Source organism: Dipodomys merriami, unplaced genomic scaffold (genome assembly GCF_024711535.1).
Source record: "Dipodomys merriami isolate MVZ:Mamm:240054 unplaced genomic scaffold, mDipMer1.0.p SCAF_36, whole genome shotgun sequence".
NCBI classification, from domain to species: domain Eukaryota; kingdom Metazoa; phylum Chordata; class Mammalia; order Rodentia; family Heteromyidae; genus Dipodomys; species Dipodomys merriami.
This window is the reverse complement of record NW_027205159.1, coordinates 7781203-7808534: the sequence shown is the minus strand read 5'-3', so window position 1 is coordinate 7808534 and position 27332 is coordinate 7781203. Positions and strand designations below refer to the sequence as shown.

Below are 27332 nucleotides of genomic sequence, written 5' to 3'. Positions count from 1 at the left end.
CTTGTAAAAACTATGATAATCTGTGCATTGTCTGAGCAGTCGGAACACTGGAAGAAGGATTTAGATGTGTTGAAATCTTCTTTAGTTAAACATTACAGTGTAGCTTGAATGGCCACAAAGAGCAGTTGAGACGGGATCTTTCCTACCTTGCGCTTCTGTATGGCAGTGAGTGGCAACTATCTATCAGTTGTCTGATTCCAGAACTGTAGAGCCATCTGCAAGGTGCCAAAGTGCCACTGTAAACTCTGAGAAACTGTGAAGCCAGGGAAGTGTCACATTCAGTCACATCCCCTTTGTCACTGCAGCACCGCAGAGGGACCAGAATGTAGTCCAGGTGAAGTGACTAGAGAGGAAGAATTGAGTTACATAACAGAATTTCTGTTGGGATCAGAATTGTAGTGAAATACCTTCCTGCCTCCACTCCTCTCTGAGCTGTGAGTCTGACACAAAGACTCTGTCTCCATCACTTACTTCTAAATCAATTCAGTCTTTGGCACTGGAGCTTGAGGGTCCATATGTGAAAAATGTGTATGTTGAGTGACAGTTGGACCCTCAGAATTTAAGAAAAGGAAAAATGAAACAAACATCCATTAAAATTTATGTTCTTTTCGCCCTTTTGGATGGTTTATGTTGCCATTCTGTAGCTCTTTATAACACCTAGAACAAAAAGGAAGAAAAGAAGTGCAGTTTTTCTTCAATTTTCAGTAAGTGACCAAATGGAAATAGAGATGGAGGAGATTCATCCAGCCCATTCATTGGTTTTCTTCTTTCCTCAACTGAATGGTTAGGCAGAGTATTGCTTTCACCTCCCTATGCTGAGTGTGGAAGTAGTGCTCAATTAGAGTTCCTGAATAAATGATGAGCTAGTATACTGGGCAGAATTTTTACCTCCATCAGGCCTTAAGAGAAGCCTGTACCTCTCTGCTTGCCCACTGCTCAGCACCCATAATCACAGGTGTTTGGGACTACTGAGGGACCAACTGATGGAACCATTCAGCCAACTGCACTTAATATTGTGCTCTTGCCACCTTGCCCTGTCACTCATGGCTACAAGAAGGCAAGTAGTAGTGTTAATACTGCCAGGAGCCCTGACGACTCCCCAGCCTGTCACTCATAGCCTTGTGTATGTGACTTCTACAAGGGAGATATGAAGGTGTTAGACAGTGTAAAAAAGTTGAACAACATGATCCTGTGTATGTTATCTAAAATTTAGTTGCATCCTATTGTATAAAAAAAAAAAAAAAGTGGGGCTGGGAAGGTGGCTCAGTGGTAGAGCGCTTGCCTTGCATGCATGAGGCCCTGGGTTCGATTCCTCAGCACCACATAAGCAGAAAAAAAAAGCCGGAAGTGGCACTGTGGCTGAAATGATAGAGTGCTAGCCTTGAGCTGAAGAGCTGAGGGACACCACCCAGGCCCAGAGTTCAGGCCCCCCGACCAGACCCCCCCAAAAAAAGCAAAGCATGAAAATGTTATGTGTGGTGGTACATGCCTACAATTCCTAATCCTGAATAGCTAGAATTATAGACATGAGCCACTGGCATCTGGCAGAGAAACCAGGTTTTTATATCTTTAGGGGTCCTGGAACCCATCTCTGAGGAAACTAGGGGACCCACAATATTCTAAGCTATTAACTTGGATGAATTTGTTTTCATGGTGACCTGTGTGTGTATTCTTGGGATTATCATGCCGTCTCCTGCCTACAGTCCTCACTTTAAATTGGTCTCTCTCTCTCCGTCTACTTCATTTTCCAATGTGTAGCTGCAATCTTCTTTGAAGTCACCTAGATGGTAGAGAAGTCGTAGAGAATGAATTCTTGGACTGGTGCAAGTGTTCAGTCCCCAGTACTGCAAGAAAACACACACACACACACACACACACACACACACACACACACACACTCCGCAAGTGTTCAGTCCCCAGTACTGCAAGAAAACACACACACACACACACACACACACACACACACACACACACACACACACACACATATTCCCCATTTGGAACTTCTTTGAAGTCACCTAGATGGTAGAGAAGTCGTAGAGAATGAATTCTTGGACTGGTACAAGTGTTCAGTCCCCAGTACTGCAAGAAAACACACACACACACACACACACACACACACACACACACACACACACACACACACACACACACACACACACACACACACACACACACACACACACACACACACACACACACACACACACACACACACACACACACACACGATACACACATATACAGAGCTCAACAGCCTGGGTGAAGGAAGGTGGTGAGTCTGTGATGGTCCCACTGTTCCCCCTATGATCTGGAGGTTGCCATGTTGGTGTGCAGTACTGCCCTGGGAGAAAGGTACCACATAGTGAAGAATGCATTTCAAGGTTGAGGCAACAGGTATGGATGTCCTGAGCTCAGAGAAGCAGTTGTGGGATCTGCATCCAGCACACCAGAACTGTACATGATCAGTCTCCACATGAGTAATGGAGGTGAAGTGGCTGAACGTGTTACTTGGCCAACAGGACATCTGCCTGGCTCTTCCTAATTCCTCCATCATGGTTTCTACTCCCCAGCAGCACTGAAAACATTCCTCATGTGCTTGCTAGGAGCAATGTGTGCTGTATATGACTGGGATGGTTGTGTGGATGGAGAGCTGCTCTGTCCCTTACCGCTGAGCTGCACAAAGCTGCTGCGAGTCTTGCTTGGTGACCACAGAGCTAACAAGGAAGGCTGGAAGCGCTTCATGGGGGAATTCTTGTGTATTGTGAAAGCCCTTATTCCACTTCCCCTATACATCTGCTCCGAGGTCTCCTGTCTGATTTGCTGCCACACACCATTTGCTTCAGCAACAGTTAAGGAAATGCACCTGTATTGTAGGGAGAGCTGGTGCTGGGGACAGGTTCTGTGTGGCCCAGCACCTGCAGTGAGATTAACTAATCTGCTGATCATGCAGATTTTACTCAAAGCTCTTTTTGCTTCCTCCTGATTGCATCTTTTGAGAATGCATAGTTCACATCTGCATTTGTCTTCTCTCCGTGGATGTTTGCTATGCCATTTATGTTGCTCGTCCCCTAAAATATCAGTGTAATTGGGGGGCCTGTGGCACCTTTGGGGAACAGAAGGACATTGAAAGATAAGGTGAGATTTTGACAGGGTCAGAGCCAGCTGTGGGAGACAGAATGTGAAGGTGTTGAATCACTGGACACAGGACACTGGTCGAAAAAGAGCCGTGGGACCTGTGTTGCTTCTCAGAACAGGAGATGGCTTTATTCAATTTTTTTCTCATCCTAGGAAGCCACACCCTCCCACATGGGGCTGAGACTCCACACAGCCTCTGTCTTCCACTTAAGCTCTGATTCAACATCTCTACCACCTCTGCTGGTGGTTTTGTGGGGTTTTTGTTTTGATTTGTTTTGTTTTGTTTTGTTTTTGCTGCTGGATCTTGAAGCCAGATTCTCACCATTGAGCCACACATCAGTCCTTTTAATTGTTTTACTTTGAGACAGGCTCTCACTGTGTAGTCTGGAATCTGAGATCATCCTTTTGTATGCCACCATTTCTGGCCTCTCCTGGATTGTCACTTGTCCCCAGAGGGGTATACTACCCATATTTTACAGCTGTTGGTAGCCTGCAGCCTCTTAGCTAACACTTCTACTTATCTTGGAGCTTTAAATTGTGTCCTTAGCTTCATCATCCCCCACAGACAGGTGGGGATGTCTTGAACCATTGTTAGCCAATGACCCTTCAGCAGCCCCAGTGAAGGAAAAGAAAGGAGAAGCCAGAAGAGGTCCTGAATATGGCATTGTTCACTGACAGGTGGAGACAAATACCCACCACGACATTTGACTTTTGCTTTTTAATCTCTTCATATTATACAGCTTCACCCAGAAATACCCACCAGTAAAGTTCTTATCAGAGAAGGATCGCAAAAGAATTTTGGTAAGTTTGCACATCTGATTAATATGTGTAATATTGAGACCTTCCTATTTTAATCAAGATAATTCATTTGCCATAAAGTTACACCCCTTCAAGTATTGAACTCAGCAGTTGGTAATATGTTTTCAGAGTTTCAACAGTATTTCCACTCCTCCCCTACACCTTGAGGAGAAACCCTTCATCCATTAGTAGTTCTTTGTTACCCATCCTCCCAGTAGCCACTGAAACTACTTTTTATTGCTGTGGATTTGCCTTTTTTGAATGTGTCATATCAACAAAATGACACAACATGTGGCCTTTTGTGTTCCATTTCTGTTCACTGAGAACAGTGTTCATCACATTGTAACATGAGTCACTACTCCATGCTTTTTATGTCTGAACAATAGTACACTGTAGGGTTTTGGATATCCTTTCTGCATGGATGGACATTTGGAGTAGTTTCTATTCACAGGATGCTGTGAATAAGGCTGCTCTGGACATATTTTTTGAGTAAATATAGGTTTTCAATTCTTTTTGTGTGTTCTTATAAATAAAAGATATCTATATTAAAAAGGTAAAACTTAAACTACATGTAATTGCTGGTGAGTAACATGATTTTGTATTTAGAAAACCCAAAATGAGTAGCTTCTTAAAACTACTAGAACTAACCAACGTTTCAGGATACACAAATTATGTTTGGAAGCCAGAAGTCCTAGAACATATTCTTCACCTGGAATATTCTGTGGGACAAACTGTTTCCTAGGCCATAATGCAAATACAACAAATTTAAAAGTAATTGAACCACACAAACTGTGTTTTCTGATAAGAAAATTAAATTAGTTATCAGAAATAGGAATAACTGTAAGCCATTCCTAAGTATGTACAAATTAAATAACAAGTAAAGAAAAAAATCACAAGAGAAATTAAAAAAAAAAACAAACAACCTTTTAAACAAATGACAAAGAGAGAAAAGCATACCAAAACCTATGGTTTAACATATGCAGTTAAAGAAGCAGTGCTTAGAAAAAAACTTAGAAACTATAAACATCTATATTTTAAAAAAGAAGACATCAGGTGAAGTGGCTTATACGTGTGATCCTACATATACTTGGGAGGCAGAGATCAGGTGTATATGAGTTCAAGTCCAGCCTGAGTCAAAAGTTAAAGAGACTTCATCTCCGTAAGCTTGATGTCGTAGTTCATCATGGCCCAGGCCAGGCTTGGACCAAATGCAAGACTGAATCCCAAAAACAAGGGATGTAAAAAAGGGCTAGGAGAATGCCTGCCTGGCAAACAGAGGTCCTGAGTTCAAACCCTAACTACCACCTTAAGACAATAGAAAAGAAAAAAACAACACAAATAAAAAGAAGGGAAATAATAAAGATTTGAACAAAGCTGGATACCAGTGGCTGCCATCTGTAATCTAAGCTGCTCAAGAGGCTAAGACCTATAGGGTGGAGGTTTGAAGCCAGCCTAGGCAGAAAAGTTGGCTAGACTTCATCTTCAAAATAACCAGCAAAGAGTATGGCTTTGTGAGGCATTGCTCACAGTGCTAGCTCTGAACCATTAAGCCAAGTAACATCAGGTCCTGAGTTTTAACTCCAGTACTTAAAAAAAAAAGATTGTTTAGAAATATTGAGAGAATAAAAGGAGGCCATAAAAAGGATATTAAGAAAATCAAAAGATAGTTATTTGAAAAGATTGATAAAATTGACAGATCCTTAGCTGATAATCAGATACCAATAAAGAACCTGTATCTAGATTATATGAAGTGTTCTTTTTTTAATTTTATTTTTTATTCTTTTAATTAATAAATTTTTTATTGTGAAACTACCGTACAGAGGGGTTACAGTTACATGAGCAAGGCAATGAGTACATTTCTCATCAAGCATTGTTGTCTCCTCCTTTGTTTCCCCTTCCCATCCCTACCCTTCCATCCCCCACCTCCAACCCGCCAAAGTTGTAAAGTTTGTTTTTTGACATAACGTCTTGTTCGTGCTCTTTTAACCCAATAATTTACAAAAACTGTCAATTTTAGAACTGGGCTAAGTATCTCAAAAGAACTTTGTCCAAAGATACAAAATGACCAATAAGCCCTTGGATGAGCCTTGACATCATTTTGCTAAGTGGAAGAAACCAGTCATGAGAGGACAAGTGTGTCATCACTGCATCTAGATGGTAAATCTTAGGCTGGGTACTGGTGGCCAACCTGTAATCCCAGCTACTCAGGAGGCTGAAATTGGTGGATGATGGCTCAAACCAGACTGGCCAAGAAAACACATGAGACTCGTATCTCTAATTAACCACCAAAAAGCCAGAAGTATAGCTGTGGTTCAAGTGGTAGAGCACTAGCCTTGAGCAAAAAGCTTAGGGACAGCACCTAGGCCCTGAAGTCAGAACTAACCCTCCACCCTCCCCTGCCCCCAGTCTTCTCCCCACAAAGATGATAAATCCAGAACTGGTGAATCTACAACAAAAGGAATGAGCAATGATCGTTAATTAATGGCAGGGCTTCTTTGTGGAGGTGGTCATGGCTGCATAATTCTGTATTATATTGAAAACACTGCATTTTACTCCAAAGGATAAATTGTGTGTTGTGTGAATGATATCTCAATAAAAATGTATGTTATGAAACAAGGGGCTGGGAAGGTGGCTCAGTGGTAGAGCACTTGCCTTGCATGCATGAGGCCCTGGGTTCGATTCCTCAGTACCACATAAGCAAAAAAAGAAAAAAGCTGGAAGTGGCGCTGTGGCTCAAGTGGTAGAGCACTAGCCTTGAGCTGAAGAGCTGAGGGACAGCGCCCAGGCCCAGAGTTCAGGCCCATGATCACACCAAAAATAAATTAATTAATTAAATAAATAAAAAAATAAATCACGAAACAGTTCAATCTCTTCAGACAGTTTACTACATAAAAGTTTAATAGTTCCCCCTCACCCCCCCCCCGCCATGAATTTGTGTTGTTTAGTGAGAAAACTGTTAGCCAAGGAAACCACAAAGTATTCATTAAAATGATCTTAAAACCAGAAAAGGTTAAAAATACTGTTCTAGAAATTTTCCACTTCTTCTAAAAGCTAAACATAGGATTACTATATAGATGTTTCTTTTGGTGTTGATTTGTTCGGATGGGGCGGGGGCTTTTGTTTTGCTTTTGGACCAGTACTGTAGCTTGAACTTGGCCTGAGCGTTGACCCTTAGCATTTTCCAATCTGGTGCTCTACCTCTTGAGCCATAGACTATTTTCACCATTTTGTTGGTAAATTGGAGATAAGACTCTCTTGCCTGGGCTGGCTTTGAACTACATTCCTCAGAGTTTAGCTTTTGGAGTTGCTATGATTATAAATGTGCGCCACCAGCTCCTGGTTTCACAATATATCTTTTTAATTGCTGACTGATTACATCTTCCTTTTTTTTCTCTTCCTTTTCCCTCCCCTCCCCCTTTCCTTTCCTCCTTTCCTCCTTTCCCCTTCCTTTCTCCCTTCTCCATCTCCCTCCTACTTTCTTTCCCTCCCTTCTCCCTTTTTCTCTCCCTCCCTCTCTTCCTATTCCCTCCCTCTTTCTCTTCTTTCTTGGCAGTATGCCTACTTTCTGAGGTTATTCTTGTATCAAAAATATGTGTACATTTGAGCATGGATTTAGAAATAGATTAGTGTCTTAAGTAGCAAAGTTAATCTTCCTAATCTGTTCGTTGCCATGTGTCACGTTGATCACAAGATCTGTTGCCAGTTGTCTTGGTCCTCTAATGCTGTTGTACAGAATGCCACAGACTGGGTAACTTATAACGAACATGACTCTTCTCACTGCTCTTGGTTCTGGAGACTGGGAAGTTCAAGATCAAGGTGCTGGCATCTGTCCATGGCTTTCTTGCTACATTGTACTTGACAGAAGGGCAAATAGGGACAATCGAGAAACAGAGAGGCATGTAACTTTTTTTAAAAATAAGGAATCAAGTCTCACAGCCATAAGGGCAGAGACTTAATAACCTAATCTGCTCTCATTAGACTCCTTCTCTTAGAACGGTGTTACTGGGAATTACATTTCTGCTGTGTGAAGTTTGAGAACACGTTTGTCCTGAAGCACAAGTTTGTGAACACAATACTATCTTGCCAGTTGTTTCTCGGTAGCATGTCTTCCTGTCAGTGCCACATGTAGAATTAATTCTCTCTACACATTACACAGTACACTTAGTGTTTTTCTTTCATCTGCCATATATAGGTTCAGCATGTCTCAGTCATTTAGTGCCAGTCTCCCATCTTGGCGCTAAAACTTAAAGCCTTTTTGAACCTCCATGTTCAAAGTGGTGTAATGCTAAATAAATTCTAATCCATTTCAGCTTCTTTGTCTTTTCTTTTACTGTCTCCTAGGCGTTAGCTCCTCCTTGTTATCCAAAGAATATACTTGGATTTGGTGATTAGTGTTCCTTAGGAAGTTTTAAAAGAGCTGAAGCTCCCTTGGTTTTGCTTCCATTTGAAAATCTTGATCACAGAGTAAAATTGATTAGGAAAATAATTATAACTCTCTAGCATCTCACTATGGTACATAAATCCTTACATTTTTTTAATAGAAAAGCATATATATACACATATTTACATGTATGTATATATTCATTTAATAAGTGAATATATATATTCATTTCACAGAATAACCTCAACTAATTCCATTGTATTTCAGTAAAGGCTTAAAGGCATTGAACAACTTGATATCCCTGCTCAAACCATTAAAATGTTAGAGGAGATTATGTATGATTTAAACACCTGCATTTCTGCCAGCTTGGACTTGATGTAGAAATAATGTTATGTGCCATAGAAATCTTACTTTCAGAAACATTTGCATATAGATATATGGAGTTACAATAGAGAATGTCTTGTTAAGTAATTATAATTGTTTTTATTTTAAAAACCATTGACATCATTTAAATTGGCAACAGGAAGAAGTTAAAATGAAATCTCATGACTAGTGGTGTGTCACATTTGAAATTCCAATATTTTCCCAAAAATCTTTTTTCATAATCATTGTTTTAGGCATACAGGTAGAATGTAGGTATATTGATGCAACGAAATACCTGGATATGGGCATTTAATAAAGAAAAAATAATTAGCTTGTAGTTTGAGAGACTGAAAATCCAAGGTTGGACAGCCTCATCTCTTTGGCCTGTGGAGAGGACATCCTGGTGGAGGACATCATTGTGGGACTGTGTGTATGTAGGGAAATTCAAAAGGCAAGGAGAAAGCCAGAGAGTAGGAAGAGTCTAGACTTGCTGTTCTATGATGACACTCTGTCTGTCTGTCTGTCTGTCTGTCTGTCTGTCTGTCTGTCTGTCTGTCTCTCGCTCTCGCTCTCTCTTTCTCTTTTTTTTTCCTCTTCTTTCATGAGAAATGAGGACTACATTAATCCCTTCCATGAAACTGGAACCCCTCTGTACATCACCTTTATAATAACAATTAAAAAAAAACAAAAAGGAGCATCTTCAGTGACATAGGGTCTTAAAGATTCATTAAAGATACATCATTACGCTCAGGACCAAGCTTCCACTCTATAAATTCCTGGGAAGAAGTCACATCAAGACTAGCTGTTAGGAAGGTTAGGATGAAACACAGGTGAGACAGATTTACAGAGCGTGAAAAGAGCATGTAGGTAGGAAGAAAGTGGGTTTATTCTGTCAAAACCAGTGCTTGATCTGAGGATCTTAGTCAAGAAGTCAACTTCTCAACCCAAGAAAGGGCTTTGCAAAACAATGCTCTTGAGCTGATTGCTAGCCAGTAAACATCAGGACTGGACTTTCTACTGTGCTATGGGTATTTTTCTTAGCTCACATGTAACTATCTCTGGTAGTTGATCAAACAGTTCTTCTCAAGGCCTACCTACCATTACCTCTATTTTCCCCAGGTTGCTTTACTTTCTTACACCTGTGGCACATATCACACTGTGAGATTTTAATTTAACAGGAGGTTTATGAAAAAACAATTTCAATGTTTTTAATCTTATGTGGCACATACATTTATCTCTAAATACTTATTTCAAAATATGCTTGAAAATTTTGCTAATGTATTCTTGAATAGTAGGTGACTTTTATAGTCCGCCCTCACCAATAGTTAGGTTATCAGGATAAAAATAAATCAATCAAAAAATGCCTGAATTATTCAATTTTCTGTCCTAGATTTCCATCTTCCATTATTATCTCAATAAACACCAGACATTTTTAAAGTCCTATACAAAACTGACAGTCTCTTTGATAACTTAACATGGAAACTTTTCCTTGTTTTGAATTTGCCAACACAAAGTAGCAGTTTCAGCATCTCCTTCTCTATCATATTGTTCAAGCTGCAAATAAATATAGTTATCTTGAGACAAAACCAAACAAAACCACAAAACTAGAGGTTTATATACTGTCAGTTTTAGGAGAATAAATGTCTTCTTACTATTAGTAAAAAGCTAGAATGTTTGTTGTAAGATTAATATCCTGTTTTAGTAATTTATCAATTCTTTGTATTTTGCTTGTTAATAAACAAGCTTTTTTTTGTGTGCTAGCTCTCAACAACTTGAGCCACACCTCTACTTCTGGCTTTTTTGTGTCTAGAGATAGGAGTCTCAAAGACTTCCCTCCCTGGGATGGCTTTGAACTTTGATTCTCAGATCCCAACCTCCCGATTACCTAGGATTATAGGCTTACATCACCAGCACCTGGTCCTTTCTCATCACTTTTTAAAGATAAAGTAATTCTAAGAAGTTTTCAGTTATAGGATTAGAATGATACATAATTGTCCCTTGGTACCCTTCGGAGGGTGCCAGGAGGGGCTAACAAAATCCAAGGATGCTCAAGACCCTTAGATAAACGGGCATGCTATTTGTAGAACCCATGCTCCTACATATGTTAAATCATCTCTCAATTATCTAATCTAGTACAATGTAAACATCAACTGGTAGTTGTGACATTGTTTAGTGAATAATGCCAAGGAGAGAAAAGTATATGTTCAATACAGAGCTGCAACTGTGTTTTCAGTCTTTGCTTGGTCAGGTGGACATAGACATGGAACCCACATCTTTGGGTGGACTGTAAAGGATGTTGAATAGCTCATCTGTTATAATGCCAGATGTGTTTAGTAATGTAAAACTCCCTATGAAGTCATTTTGAATCCTGTAACTGCAGCTTTTTTTATATCTTTCCCCAAATAATAATTTAAATGGCACACTGCTTAGAAGTTTACAGATAGTACCATTCTTTGCTGAGGAGGGAAAATGATAATGCTGCCTGAAATCTTTGCCTTCTTCCTTATCTGCTTCCAAAGTTTAAGCTGTACTTGTGCCATAGTTGCATCTCCATGGTATCTATCATGACTGTGTTCTGACCTGCTATTTTTTTTTTTTCATTGAATCAGGAGGAATTTATTATAGGTGATTGATTTTTGTTGGGAGTGTTGAAAGAACAGACTCTAAACTGAACTCTAGGAATGACTCCCAAAGCCACACCAAAGGACTGGTTCACCAAGAAAGCCACTACTTTTCCCTTCAAAGGAAGCTATGTTTTTTTTTGTTTTTTGTTTTTATTTTTTTATTGTAAAGATACTATACAGAGGGTTACAGTTACATGAGTGAGGTAATGAGTACACTTCCTCTTGAACATTCTGACCTGCTATTTCTGGGGGTGTTTTACACCCATCTTCCCAATACAGATCACTGGAGGTGCAGGGTTCGTGGGCTCCCATCTGACTGACAAACTCATGATGGATGGCCATGAGGTGACTGTGGTGGACAACTTTTTCACAGGCAGGAAGAGAAATGTGGAGCACTGGATTGGCCATGAGAACTTTGAGCTGATTAACCATGATGTGGTAGAGCCTCTCTACATTGAAGGTGAGAGAAAACACGGCATCATGTAGAGTGGGGGTGCTCTTTAGAGTGCAGTCCCAGAGGGTTTGTCTGACTTGGCCACACACTGAACGTTACGATTGTAAGAGTGCTTATTACCATGTGTCTGTCTTCAGGGCAACATGGCTCCCCTAGTTTTAAACTTCTTGAATCTATTGAGGTAGGATTGGTGTGCTGCACATTTGTTTGTTTATGCGCTCCCTACATTTGTTTATTGAAATCCTCATCCCAAGGTGATGGTATTAGATGGTGAGTGGGTGATTAGATCAGCCCGCACAGGTGGGATCAGAAGATAGGCTCAGAGAGCAGCTTGCCCATTCCTCCATGCAAGGACATGTGAGAAGGGACCAGTTATAAACCAGGAAGTAGGTCCTTGCATATACTGACTATGCCAATCCCGTCATCATCTTGGACTCCCAGCCTGTACAACTGTGAGAAACCACGGTTGACTTGCCACCCATGCTCTGATACTAGGTTGCGGCATGCTGAGCCAATTAAGACAATCCCTGTTGCCTGAACAAGGCAATACCTGAGCTACTTCCCTATGACTCGTCCCTCTTATAGTAAGTTAGCTGACTTGTAGACTAATGTTACAGTTTGGATCTTGAATGTTGCCAAGAATTCTTTGTGTTAAAGTGGTACAATTGAAGGTTGTTGAAGCCCTATTGGAGGTCCTTAGGTTATTGGGGATATGCTTTTAAGGGAGATTGCAGGTCTTTGCTGTACCACATACTCCTGCTTTGACTGTTGCCTTTGCCAGAGGCCCAAATCATGGAGCCTTCTGATTTTGAAGGGGAATCTCTAGAACTGTTACCAGAATAACCCTTTTCTCTTAAAAACTTATTTTATCTGAGGTGTTTTGTTTAAGTAGCAGATAGCTGGCTTCCAGAGATGATGAGTTAATTATGATATTTCAGTTGTGTTTAAAGCCCTTTAGTAAATGCTACTTTAAAAGAATTATGTTTTGGCATGGTTGAGTTTGGGTCCCCAAAAGATTTATCCACATCGTAATTAATCCCCAGAACCTTTTCATGTGTCCTCATATGGAAAATAGGGCTTAGATGATTCAGAATCTCCCCATGGGTTTTACTTGGATTTCTAGGGTAGGTTGTGATTTCAGTGATAACAGTTCTTATGACAGAATTAGAGAAGATGCAGGCATACTGAGAACATGCTATGTTTCTGTGATGACCCATAAACAGGTAGCTGGGCAGCCCCAGGTGGAGGAAAGCTAGGCAGAAGCAAGGAAGGACTCTTCCTTGGAGCTTTCCTTTGGAGAAAATATGGCTGGCCAACACTTGCGTTCAAACTTTTGGTTTTTAGACTTGTTTGAGAATAAATGATTCGTATTTTAAACCACTTACTGTGTGGTATGTTAGTCACATCAACCACAGAAACATATTCACCTTCACAGATCTCCTTCCCCTGAAATTCTGTGAGGTGTACTGATGAGACTTGCCACCGGGTAACTTGCCTCTGGAATTAGAATTGGGTTGGACCTCTCCAAAGTCTGGGAACTATTAATGGCAAGAGTTGGAATTCAGCCTTGCATAACTAACTCTGGGCCTCCAAGCTCGTTGCCTCCTGCTGGTATACAGTGCAGGCGGTGCTTTTCCTTAACATAACCAAAGTAAGACCATTTTCCCTTGTCCTTAAGAATGTCGTGACCTGTCAAGAGTTATCCCTGAGCTGAGCAGTTTTTATTGTATAGCTGTACCATGGTTTATTTAGTCTTGTTTAAAGTTCTCCGTGACTTTAAAAAAAAATAAATACCTTGGTCTGAATTTTGGTTCCTCCATATAAGAGTCAAAATACAAATTATACACAATGTGAAAAGCCCAAGGGGAGGAGATACGGGAGGAGACCTATACTATGAAAACTGCCCTCCTAGATGACTCCATTGGACTCCTCTTTGAGGCCTCTCTCTGGGGGCTTGCTGTTTTCATAGCTTTTCTTTCACTTTCAAATAAACTTACTCTTGTTTACTTCAACATTTTCCTGCTTTTTAATTCTTTAATGGGGAGCATGATTCATACTAGAAATCTTGGCCTCTGGGCTGTGATTTAGCATTTCCCCCAATCTAGCTTTTGTATTTTCCGAATTCTACTGAAAATTTAATTTGTAAATATAGTCTCATCTGCTCATTTTCTCTTTACTATTTCATCTGTGTCCTTTATGCTGTAACGATCCCAAGAGTAGATGAATGAACATGTGATCTAAGTTTACATTTTAAAAAGCCATGGTGTTTTTGTGTTGGTTAGTTGGTTGATTGTCCCCCACACACAACCCCGCCCCTTATTGTTGAGCACTTAATTATTTAATCAACTTGAATTTTATTTTGGAATTAGTCTGTAGATTTTATAAAGTAAAACAGCTTATCTAGATAGATAATGAATCCAATGACTCTCTTCCCTCTGGAGTCCTGTAGGTCAGCTGAGGCACTGTGACAGGCTCTGAGAGGTACAGTTCTGAGAGATCCCACTTACATGCTGAGAATGACTTTTGCTGGTACAGGAGAGATTATAAGCAAGCTGGCCATAGTAGAGATTATGCTAGTCCTAATCAATCACCTAACCCTGTAGAAGCAGAAAAAGAAAGTGGAAAAATAAGGCATTTGGAGGAGCTGCTCTGAGGACTCTAGGCAGAGGGAAGGCTTGGAAGACTTGCAGTAGAGAGAGACTTAACTCACCACTGCCAGCCGACATTGAAGCCTCCCAGCCTCTGCAGCCAGCTGGCATAAGACCTCTTAGAACTGAGTTTTCAGTATCCTGCATCAGCCTGAGAAGAAAGAAATGATCAGAGGCAACACCTTCATCTCAGCTTGACAGAAGCAGAACAGCTAGCCAGTTGAGCTATTCTGGGCCTGACCTTTGACCTGCACAACTGGCAGATTATAGGTTCCTGGGATTTTTTTTTTTTTTTTTTTTTGGTCAGTCGTGGGGCTTGAACTCTAGGCTTAGGCGTTGTCCCTCAGCTCTTCAGCTCAAGGTGAGTGCTCTACTGCTTGAGCCACAGTGCCACTTCCAGTTTTTTAGTAGTTTAGATAAGAGTCTCATGGGCTTTCCTGCCCAAGCTGGCTTTGAACCGCGATCCTCAGATCTCAGCGTTCTGAGTAGCTAGGATTACAGGCGTGAGCCACCGGTACCCAGCTGGTTCCTGGGATTGTGTGTGTGTATGTGTTTGTGTGTGCATGCACACGCACCAGTAGGCTTGATCTCGTCTGGGTATTATCCCTTACCTTTTTTGCTGAAGGCTAGTGCTCTACCACTTGAGTCACAACTCCATTTCTAGATTTTGATTGTTAATTGGAGATAAAAGTCTAATGGACTTTCCTACCCCAGCTGTCTTTGAGCTGTCATCCTCCTCAGATCTTACCCTCCTGAGTAGTTAGAATTATAAGTGTAAGCCACTGTTGTCCAGTTAAGTTTCCTAGTTTTTAAACCTCTATATTTGTTGGAGCAGCAGTAGAAAAAGACCACAGAGGTTTAGCACAGTACCTGCTCCTCAAATGATAGGTTTCCCTCTCACTGTGGTTTTTTGTTTTTTACTTGGCAATAAACATATATTCTAGCATGAAATTACTGATGATATAACTTTAGTACCAGAAACTAAAACATAGTAAAAATGCTGTGTTCATAAATAAATTACATTCTTTAGCTCTGAGCTTTGACACCAAAGCTACACTCAGCCATTTCCACTGCTAATCTGTAATCTACACATAGGACATGCATGGGCACACATACAACATGTGCACACACATACATACAGTAAATGCCCAGCATTTTTCATCCTCTGCTCAGATTATTAAATTCCCCCAGTTGTCATATATGTTGGAAGAGCATAAGGTATTCCTCCCCCTTAGTTTTAAACCCATGTGCCCAGCCCTAGTGTTGGGGTTTTCCATGGATTGATAAAGCCTTTCCCTTTCTGTCCCTGGGTCTCACCTCTTCACTCTGCACCCCACACTCTGCTATATCCCACAACAGAAAGCTCATTCTTCTCATGCTCCCTTAGGACATCCAGCAAGGTTGAGCGTTTCCAGGTCTATACATATCTCAACAAACCTGGAAGAATAAAACCATGGAGTATGCAAAGTGTCACCACAGTGATATGAATTTAGAAACCAGCAGCGGAAAGAGCTCGGACGAGCTGGGCACCGGTGGCTCACGCCTATAATCCTAGCTACTCAGGAGGCTGAGATCTGAGGATCATGGTTCAAAGCCAGCCTGGACAGGAAACTCTGTGAGACTTCTCCAATAAATCACTAGAAAACTGGAAGTGATGCTGTGGCTCAAATGGTAGAGTGCTTGCCTTGAGCTGAAGAGCATAGGGACAGCACCCAAGCCTAGAGTTCAAGCCCCATGACTGACAAAAAAGAAAAAAAAAGAAAGAGCTTAGACACCACAACATGCTGAAAAGATTAAGCAACATGCATCTACACAGCATGTGCTAAAGAAAAAAAATCTCTAGGATTTAATACACTTGAAACTAAATGCAGGAATTAAATTTTTTTGATAAAGAACGTGATGTAAGAGAGTCTTTAATTTTTTCTCTTTTCAAAAGAATATTCTTTCCTGGTAATGAAGAAAAATATGTGTGTGTGTGTGTGTGTGTGTGTGTGTGTGTGTGTGTGTGTGTGTGTGTGTGTGTGTGTGTGTGTGTGTGTGTGTGTGTGTGTTAAAGGAAACTTGGAAAAGAATAGGAAGGCAAACAAGATTATCCTTACTCTCCTGTTTAAAAATAATCCTATGTTAACATTTGGTTCATTTTCTGTTTTGTTTTGGTCAGTCATGGGGCTTGAACTCTGGCCCTGGGTGCTGTCCCTCAGCTCTTCAGCTCAAGGCTACCAGCTACAGCGCCACTTCGGGCTTTTCTGATAGTTTATTGGAGATAAGAATCTCATGGACTTTCCTACCCAGGTGGCTTTGAACCATGATCCTCAGATCTCAGCCTCCTGAGTAGCTACGATTACAAGTGTGAGCCACCAGCTTCTAGCAACATTTGATTCATTTTCTTTTTTTTTTGGTCCAGTCGTGGGGACTGAACTCTGGGCCTGGGTGCTGTCCCTCAGCTCTTCAGCTCAAGGCTAGCACTCTACCACTTGAGCCACAGCGCCACTTCTGGCTTTTTTCTTTTTGCTTATGTGATGCTGAGGAATCGAACCCAGGGCCTCATGAACGCAAGGCAAACGCTCTACCACTGAGCCACCTTCCCAGCCCTGATTCATTTTCTAAATGAGATTTTCTAAAAAGTAAAAACCTGTTTAACAGCAATGTAGTTTTTTTTTTTTTTTTTTTGGTCTGGTCATGGGGCCTGAACTCTGGGCCTGGGCGCTGTCCCTCAGCTCTTCAGCTCAAGGCTAGCGCTCTACCACTTGAGCCACAGCGCCACTTCCAGCTTTTTTCTTTTTGCTTATGTGGTGCTGAGGAATCGAACCCAGGGCCTCATGCATGTAAGGCAAGCGCTCTACCACTGAGCCACCTTCCCAGCCCTAGCAATGTAGTTTTATAACTAACTTCAAGAAATTAAAAATTTATACTGTGAGAAGTCTCCCGCTAACCTGTCTCATCTTATTTTTTGCACCTACTAGATCTGGTAATTTTTCTATGTCATATGTGCACAACTACTTCATTTTTTGGCAGCTGGTTCATTTCTTTTATGTGGCCATACTACTTCTCTCCACTGACACATTCCCCCCCCCCCCCCCCCCGCAACAGTACTTAGTACAAAGTTCCCTATGGATATAGTACCATGCAGCTTGAGGCTATCAGATACTCTTGGGAAGACTGGGTCTCTGTCCTTGTGATCACAGGGTACTTATCTAAGCTTTTATGCCTTTAGCCTCACTGCCCTGGAAAGCTTTATCATGATCTGTATGAATAAGAATCTGTGTGTGTGTGTGTGTGTGTGTGTGTGTGTGTGTGTGTGTGTGTGCGCACACGCGCACTCATGCACACACGTGCACACACATGCATCCTCAGGCTGAGACTTGAACTCAGGGCTTGGGCGCTATCCCTTAGCTTTTTTTGCTCAAGGCTGGCAATCCACCACCTGAGCCCCAGCTCCACTTCCAGTTTTTTCCTGTTTGATTGCAGACTCATGGACTCTTTCTGCCCAGGCTGCTTTGAACCATGATTATCAGATCTCAACCTCTTGAATAGCTAAATTATAGGTGTGAGCCAACTGTATTTGGCACAGACAGGAACTTTTGGCATCAGCATTTCTGCGGGGATCAGACAAACACAGCAGTTTCAATTCCTGGAACTACAGTACTGTGTAGAAGAGTTTATGAAACAATCAAAGGTTATTTTCAGCATCCTGAACCATCCTCTGAATGACCTGTGGAGCACTTAATGAATGCTTCTGGCATTCCAGACACCATTTAACCTGTCTTTGATACAGATTCAGCTCACTTAGGACTCCTGTGAGGCAAGCAGTTATCATTTTCACAGATGAGGAAACTGGGGCACAAAGCCCTTTGTCTTACAAACCTTTTATCTGATGCTTAAATCTTATAAGAAGATGTTAAGCAAGGATTCCAGGACAGGAATAACAAGAGAGCCCCTCTCCTGTCCCGGGTGCCCACTGTGAAAATGTGCAGGGAAACTGATTGCCAAGGAGATCCTGGTCATGTTTATGTAGACATTTGAGGTATGTTGCTTTGATGAGAGTCTTTCTGTTGAATTATAACTTGCAAATTTCCATCTCAACGTATGTGGAGAATGTAAATAAATATCAGCTACAGAAGCAGCAGTGCTCAGAGGTCTCATCTGTTTAATTTGGAGCCGGAGGGGTTTCCTGCAGAGCACAGGAGACCTCCCTCTCTGTGGTGGTGTCAGGGGACAGTGAACCTCTGGATAACCCCAGGCCTGGGGCTAAGCCAGATTTCTGTCTGGCATGTTCAGTCCTCACAGTACGCAAATAATATTTTATGAAAACCACGGCAAAAGTTCCTCTGATCTTCTTGTTGACAGAGATTTCAAAAGTACTGAATCCTCTGAAATCTGTTTCCTGTCATAAATCCTGTTACCAAGGGACAAGGATTAGGGTTATATGTGGAGCTTCATCCTATAGAGTGACCTCTGTTGTGCAGCAAGTGTCTTCTGTATACTGTTATAGCATTTCTGTAAAGCTTACACAGGTCTTTCTGTAAACTAAATTCTGTGAAGTGATTTACAGGACCTCATACAACATAAATTCTGTGTAAATAGCTGTTATACTTCATTGTTGAGGGTAACAAGAAAACAAGAGTAAACAAGAAAAAAAGAGTCACAAGAAAAAGGGTCTACAGATGTTCAGCACAGATGCAATTTTGGGAATACTTTTGATCCATGGTTGGTTAAGTTGGTTGGGTATATGATCCGTGAAGTATGCAAAAGAGAATTCTATAGCAAGTTATAGTATTTCATGTGCATTTGGAACATAGAATTGGAAGAGCCTTGCTATAAATCCTCTAGGAGCTCTTCTTAGGGCATAAGTAGGACTCTCAAGGAAGAGCCTTGAGGCACCTAGGAGGCCAGAACCTCAGAAGAGACAATGGTGAGAGCAGAGGGTGGAAACAACTCACAGGTTGGTTCCTGTGTGGATTTTCCCCTCGTGGAAGATGTTGCCTAATTTCTTTGAGGGCTTTTGGATAGTGGTTTGGGATCATCTTAAGTGTTAGATTTCAGTGATGACTTTGCCTTTTCCAGATACATGGCATTAGTAGGTTCCAGTGAAATCTTCCTGGAGAAGCTACAGGAATCTCCTCCACTGTGGTGCTGGTGGTGTGTCCTACTCCAGAACCCAGGAAGGCCAAGCCAGCCCCTCTTCCCAACTTAAAGGCACATGCCACCTTCTGGGAAGAGTGCTGGTGACAATTAATGGGAGCTCATTTCCTAAGGCTCCCCTTTCTTGCTGAGGTCACAGCCTTGTAAATGTGAGAGGGTCATGGCCTGGTCACGGGGCAGTCCGCAGCCAGAGGCACTGTGTGTCCATCAAGTGAGTAGCCGTGCCTTTTCACATTGGCTGTCTCTCTTGACCCCTAACTTGAGCTTTTGAATGTCACATTCGTTTTTCCTGTTCTTTGAACTACGTGGTTGAAATGTGCTGAGGGCTTTTCTCTGGATTATGATTAACGTTCAGCTTTATTTACATTCCAGAGCTAGTTGTTATTAATATCGCTTGTGGCATCTCACATTCCTCTTTGTTTATCCCTGCTCTGAAGTCCCTCTTCCCCCCCTTCTATGATTCCTTACCAGATTAATTAAGTCAACAGACTCTGAACAGTGCCCTTTTTAGGTGAGGAGCTAAAGCTACTGTCGTCAGCATAACAGAGCCCATTGGCCAGGGAGGAGGGGCTAAGGAGAACCTGGATTTTCATAGTGTTTTTAGAGTTCTACTTACACAAAGGTCATGGCATACTATTGTGGGACATTTGATAGATCTCCAGGACAGCATTTGGACTGAATGTGAGATGGGAAAACAAGAAGTCTTTGAGGATGAAAAAGCTCCAGTTTATAAAGCAGCTCATCTCTTCACTCAGCTAACTCATGCCTGGTCCTAGAGGCCCAGGCCAGAGCTCAAATGAGAGATGGAGTATTTGTTTCTGGGCTCACTGAGAGGTAGTGAAGTGGGATCCTGTAGGCTCAGGACTGTACTTTCAAGAGCTCCTTGGGCAGGGGTGGGGGAGAGTGCTGCCCTTCCTGTACTCATAGTTATATGGAGATAGGAAGAAGTGCGTTATGCTGTGCTCAGTAAACTTGTTGGATACTGACTTGAATTTGTTAACAAAGCAGCAAAATCACTGAGGTAGCAGCATAGATGGCCAGGGGTCAGAAGGATTTTCTTCTAGCAAGGGACAGTAGACTTGTTAGTGTTGATCCTTGGTAAAGAGAGCCTATGGGTAGAGTGATGGGAAAGGAGAGAAGCATGGTGTTGTTTCTCATCTGAGAAATACCAGGCAGTCACTCTCAACACACTTTCCCTTCCTACTCTTATTGCACTCGTTTGTCTTTCCCTGCTGAAAAAATGGTAAAAATGAGGCTGACTGATTAGTTCTGTGTGATCGTAGCCCATTCACTTGAGCATGCATTGTCTGAGGAATGAAGGGAGGTCCCATTTTCAAGAGCAGAAATTCTCCTCTTCTGTAATGCGGATGGGTAAAAGCTTCTGGTCTTATCACTTCGAGTTTGCTGGTGTTACACTCAGCTCTAGACGTCTATGGAAGGTTTGACTTGGACTTGGAGGCTGTCTGCTCTAGGTTATCAGTAGGTGTGCAGACACATTTGAGAAAGAGATTCTGTGCCTATCTCTGATTGACCTTCTTCCACATTCTCCAATAGTCATGGAAGTTTTTCTCCTATGTGCAGAAACTGACCCTAATCAGCTTTCTGTTACTGTAATAAACACTGGACTTACTCCATTTTAAAACAGGAAAGATTTATTTGGGCTCACAGTGTTGGAAGGATTTAGTCCATGGTAGTTGGCCCTGTTGCTTTTGGGCCTGTGGCAAGGCAGCATATCATGGAGAGAGCATGGTGGAGTAAAACTATTCAGTTCAAAGCAGGGAAAGGAAATTAAGAAAGGGAAGGGATGAACTTCCCCATTCCCCTTTCAGAGCATGCTTGGCTGATCTTAAGATTTCCTACTAGGCACCCCCATCCCCCACCCCAAAGGATCCACATTCTAGAAACAGCACTATGGCTTGGGGACCAAGCATGGTCTTTTAAGATCCAAAGTGTAGTACCCAGCCTCATGCTGGTCATCTCTATAAGCTGGACCAAAACAGAGTGGCCTAAGGGTTATGAGATTTTATAAGATTTAATTTTTTAAGCTACCTTGTAAACCCACAGTTCACATAATAGGAATTTTGTTCACTTTTTGTTTGTCAACTTGGAATAACTTGGCGGGGTGAACGGGGAATAACAGTCATGAGATTTTGCTGTTATTTGGGCAGAGCCTTTCAATAGAGTTTGCATATTGATACTCTCAACCATGGAAAGAAGCTTTGTATTTTCTTAGTTCTCTTGAATAAAGACTTCCCTTTTCACATTGACTTCTATTCTTAAATCAAGTCAGTATTTTGGTCTTAGTTTTTTAAAAGGTATATACAAAGTTGCATCATCTTCATCAGAGTGGAGCATGTAGATACTGTCATTCTTTTTCTGTCATTGTGACAGTATACCTGATATAAGGTAATGTATGAAGAACAGAGGAGTTTTAATGCATGGTTCTGAAGGCCCAAGAGCATCACACTAATTGTGGCTTTTGGTGAGGGCTGTCTAGTAAGTTAGCATCATATACTAGGAGTTATACAAGAGTATGAGAGAGAGGTTGAGAAATGGACACAGAAATCACACGTAAAACAGGAAGAAAGACCTAGGAGTGGTCAGTTTCACTTTCTATTGCAGTCCCCTCTCCCAACTATTAGTCTAGTCCCATAAGAGATAAACTCTCTTCTGACACTAGGCCCTTCCTCTTAAAGGTTTTACAACCCTCAATATTGCCATAGAGAACTAGGCTTTGGTACTGAATGCTTAGGAGGTGAAATGCAGCACAGGGATTGATGAAGCAGCTCCAGATTGACTCTGTATGGGTACAACAGCCTCATCCTTAGTTCTCGTATTCCCATGACTGGTAAAAGGGGGGCAACAGCTAGCCCAAGTTGGGAAGACGGGAGCCATCGGAGAGCTGGAAGATCAGACAGAGCTTCCTGTAGGTGCTTGCCCAGATGAACAAGAGGATTCATTTTGGCAGTCTCACCTTCTGATCCCTTAGTCTTCAGCTCTGCCAAGAACATTGGAGTGGAATGGCATGGCACAGACTTTGTCTGGAAGATTGGCGTTCTTGTATATGTTTATTTGCCATTATTTAAAGAGAAGCTGATCTCTACAGGCCTATGCTATGTACAGTCCATGTCTGACCTGGGTAGTAATGTTCAAGTCAGTGCCCGTGCAAGAGAGGAGCTGTGCAGAGTTGTTGTACCATGCACAGCTTTAAATCCATCCTCCCTAACCATCACCTCAGGGTCTGGTTTCAGTATATGAGAAAAGGCTCTGGTCTCCCATAGTTCTGTGTTTCTTCTTTCCTACTTTGCTCCATAAGCTAAAAACATTTACTTTAGATAGTCATATTTAATTCTGGATCTAAAAAAATCAATCTTCTTTCTCACATGAATGCTTTGTCTGGGCCAGACACATCAGAAAACCATCAACTCCATGATCACATTGATTTCACTTACAGGAAAACAGACTCCAATTACTGTTTCACCATGTGTTCTTTCCAGATAATTAGACTTTCTATTTCTGTTTAAAGTTCTTTTAATTGCAAATGTAAGTTTCTATAAAGAGCAATATGTTAGCAACTAGAATTTCAATGGTATATAAACTCACACTTTTATTTTACAGCCCCTAAGAGTTTAGAATTATTTTCTGCCTTTTTTTTTTCTTGGAAATAATGTTTCCTTTCTGCCTCCTTTAGTTGATCAAATATACCATCTGGCTTCTCCAGCCTCCCCTCCAAACTACATGTACAATCCCATCAAGACCCTGAAAACCAATACAATTGGGACATTAAATATGTTGGGTAAGTGTTGTTTTCTTTCATTTCTTTGTTGGTATTGAGGCTTTAACTTAATGTCTATATTCTCCTTTGACTTTTCACTGAAGGCTGGAACTCTACCACTTGAGCCACAGCTCTACTTCTGTTTTTTTTTTTTTTGTTGTTGTTTTTTCCTGGTTAATTGGAGCTAAGAGTCTTAAGGACTTTTCCTGCTCTAACTGTCTTCAAACCTTCATCCTCAGATGTCAGCTTCCAAATAGATAGGATTACAGCCACCAGCACCTGACTAGGTGTTCTTTTCTTATGTTGCTACCCTTTAAGTGTTTTAAGCAGTTCCAAACACAGGTAGGGTAATTTCCCCTTGGGCACAGGGGTCTATTTTCCTCAAACCTCAGACTATACCAAGTGTAATATGACACCTTTTCTCTCTTCACTGAATACTTACTATGCACCTGGCTGTTTCTTCTGCAGCTTGAGGTGCAACAGCAAAACTGGCACACATTTCTTCCTTTTTTTTTGTCTTGACAATCTCCCATATGAAGATTAGATTAGTTCTTTCTGAGGCTCTTCATAATCTCAGCTTATTTTTCTTCCTATTTTTCCACTTGAAGAAAATGCTTGATGACTTTTTGTTTGTCCTGTCTGAATCACCAGCATCACTACTTTGGGCATTGTGATACCTTGTCTGTCAGTCATCAGGATGGCTACTGAGTTGACAAATGGGTGGGTAGCATATACAGTAAGATGATACTAGGCAAAGACTTGATTTCACATCTTAGGCAAGATGGACTGAAACAGCACAAGAGTTCATGCTATTCAATAAAGTATGCACTTGAATACTTTCAAATTTTTCTGGGATTTTTCTATTTAACATTTTCCAATTGAGATTGACCATAGCTAGTTGAAACGGTTGCTAAAGGGAACTCCTGTAATGAGTTATCCTGTTAGCGTGTTACCACAGTCTCTGCCATAAAACACTGGTGATGCACCCACTATGCAGACTTATGTGGGGTGAAGCAAGTGATACCTGTGATGGTGTCCTGAGTATTCCATCTGGTACCCACCCCCTTCCTTGAGGATCTGTTTAGCAACTCTTCTCTCATCCTAGCTGTTCATGTTTCAGACTCCCTGCTTCCTTCCCCAGATGGTTACTCGTACTCCTGAGTCCTTCCCCCCATTCCCACTCTTCACCCTAATTCCTGGCCTCCTCCCCCATGACTGCCCTTTGGTGATGGAGGCAGCTGGGTGTCTTCCTCCTGGCAGGGTGAATGCGAGCCAGAGTCCAGCACAGGTTTAAGTGAAGGTCCTGGGTATCTATCTCAGTCTACCAATGACCTCTATCTTTTGGGAATGCGGGAAAGTTTCAAGGACTCTCTGGTTGCTTGACCTACCACAAATAGTACTCATCTGGGGTGCTCTCAAGTCAGGAAAGAGATTTGAGAGGATGGAGGAGGGCACAGCTGCTTTGGGAAGGTGTTGTGCATGGGGAAGCTGGAGGGCAGCTGGAGGGTGTACTCAGAGTTACCCAGACAGTGGCAGAAGATCTCAGGGCCTTCTGAATGCAGTCAGTGGTCCATTTCGGAAAGTAAGGTGAGAAGGGCCTTCTGTCTATTTAAATAAAGTCAGAAAATAAGGGGCACACATTTGCAAGGAAATGGAAAGACTTGGAAAAAATTATAGTAAGCAAAGGAAACCAGAGCCAAAGAAACATAGGCTGCATGATTTCCCTCATTTGTCATAACTAGAATGTGCCTATAAATCTACAAGTGAACCCAGTAGACAGTAAGGGACAAATAATTACACCTGGACATGATTAATTAAAACAGCAATCTAAACGTTCACACAGGGAGAACAAAGGAGGGTATTTTTAGGAGAGGATCACTAGGGCTCAGTGGCTCTGCACGTAAGATCATATAAAATGATGCTTATTTAAATGAACTCCAAGAAATGGAAGTAAGAGGTTTTTTTTTTTTAATCATACTGTTTGAGGTTCTGTTTTCTTTTCTTCTTTCCTTTTTTCCCCCCTTTGGTTTATTCCCTTGTGTCACTGTGTTTTTGATTTCTGTACCCTTGGTCATGTATGTAAATTTATCTAATTTGGGGAGAGGAAGGGAAAGCACAAAAACAGTAGGGCAAAAACGGGTATCAGACCCTTTATTGGAAATGAACTATATAACTTGGAGGGGAGAGAGACTGGATGGGAAAAACTGGGAGAGAATGAGGGAGGGGGGAAACACTGTCCAAAAGGAAATGTACTCATTGCCTGACCCATGTAACTATAACCCATCTGTATATCACCTTTACAATAAAATTTTAAAAATAAAGAAAATAGGGGGCAAAGGAGATTTCATGAGCTTTCCTAAATCATACCTTAACAAACCAACAGGTTCTTCTTCTGACCCTGCTACTGACAGTTATGTATCTAACCACTCTGTTCTGAGGATCGATTTGCATGATTATGATGGTGATGATGGTTTAAAGCTGATAGCAGTGATCAGATAATTTGATGGGTATCATCAGCTACCATTAATATTAAAACATTGCTCAAACTGGCCACAAAACAAACTTGGCTGTTCACAGAACGTGGCAGCTTCTCTGTTCATGTGTCTGTCTTCCGTAGGGCTGGCAAAGCGTGTGGGTGCTCGTCTGCTCCTGGCTTCCACGTCAGAAGTTTATGGAGGTGAGTGAGTGGGGCTCTTGTTGAGGGTTGGGGTGCTCCACGGTCACATCAGCCTGTTTGCCTTTAGCTTATGTACAGAAGGAACCAGAGCTCAGGATGTGTGTGATGGCTGTCTGACTCTCCTGCAAAATCACATAGCTCCTCCACTACGCCTGGTTCCATAGAAGTGATTTTTCTATTCTGCTTTCAAAGTTCCCCAGACACGACATTCACTATAAAGCGTTTGCCTCTTTGGTTGGCATACACTATAACTAAGAGCAGTACTTGCTGTTGTGTGGCCTTTAGAGCTTTCTGACAAGCATGTGCTGATTGCCTGCCTCATCTGTTGTACATTTCTGGGAGAACCTTAATAGGGAATTTCAGTATACTCCAGAACCTCCATCCATCATCCTTCCCAGTACACCTCACACTTGGGAACTTGTGGGAGGAATGGAAAAGTGAGCTATCAGTCTACCTTGGTTCTTATTCATCCCCACACCAACCAGGTGCAGGGTTGGGAGAATTGTTCAGTTGATGCAATGGGAGCCAGTGCTTCCTTGGCATAATAATAGTTGCGGTATCCTTCCTTCCTTCCTTCCTTCCTTCCTTCCTTCCTTCCTTCCTTCCTTCCTTCCTTCCTTCCTTCCTTCCTTCCTTCCTTCCTCCTTCCTTCCTTCCTTCCTTCCTCCCTCCTTCCCTCCCTTCCTTCCTTTTCTCTCTCTCTCTCTCTTCCTCTCTATCCTCCTCTCTTCCTCTCCCTCCCCCCACTCCACCCATCTCTCTTTTTTTCTTTCTTGTCCCAATACTGGGGCTTAAAGTCAGGGCCTAACACTCTTGCTTGGCTTTTTTCACTCAAGGCTTTTACTATACTTGAGCCACAGTTGTATTTCCGGCTTTTTGCTGGTTAACTGATGATAAGACTTTCACAGACTTTACTGCCTAGGATTGGCTTCTGACTGAAATGCTCAGACCTCAGCCTCCTAAGTAGCTAAGATTACAGACATGAGCTACCAGTGCTGCCTGGCATATTTTCTCTATTTCACATTTTTTGTTCTTGATAAAAAAGAATGAGGTAATAGAAGGGTAAAATCAGAAGAGACACATTTTTAAAAGTAAGAACACCAAATATGTAGGAAGATACAGCAACAGGGAAATCCCACAAAATATAGTTGTCTTTTTGCAACCCCTTCAGTGTATATAATCCCGTTTTGAAGTGCCTGCCAGTTGAGGGCATCCTTCTACCTGTGTTCTCTGTCCAAAAGGCATGGAGACATCTTTTCCCCTCTTCTTCACTCATCCAAGTTATTGTTTGCATATTTGATAAAACTTGGTATCCTTTAGGGTTCTTAAATG

The 27332-nt window shown here is 41.7% G+C and overlaps 1 protein-coding gene across 1 annotated transcript in view; it reads left to right on the top strand.

Annotated features, from left to right (window-relative positions):
• The window catches only part of Uxs1 (UDP-glucuronate decarboxylase 1), a 92511-nt gene that overhangs the window by 32607 nt on the left and 32572 nt on the right, over window positions 1–27332 (top strand). Inside the window, exons 5-8 of the mRNA XM_069988629.1 lie at window positions 3879–3939; window positions 11584–11764; window positions 23240–23344; window positions 25941–26000. Of these exons, the coding sequence (XP_069844730.1) occupies window positions 3879–3939; window positions 11584–11764; window positions 23240–23344; window positions 25941–26000 (407 nt within the window). The remainder of the gene's footprint in view (window positions 1–3878; window positions 3940–11583; window positions 11765–23239; window positions 23345–25940; window positions 26001–27332) is intronic.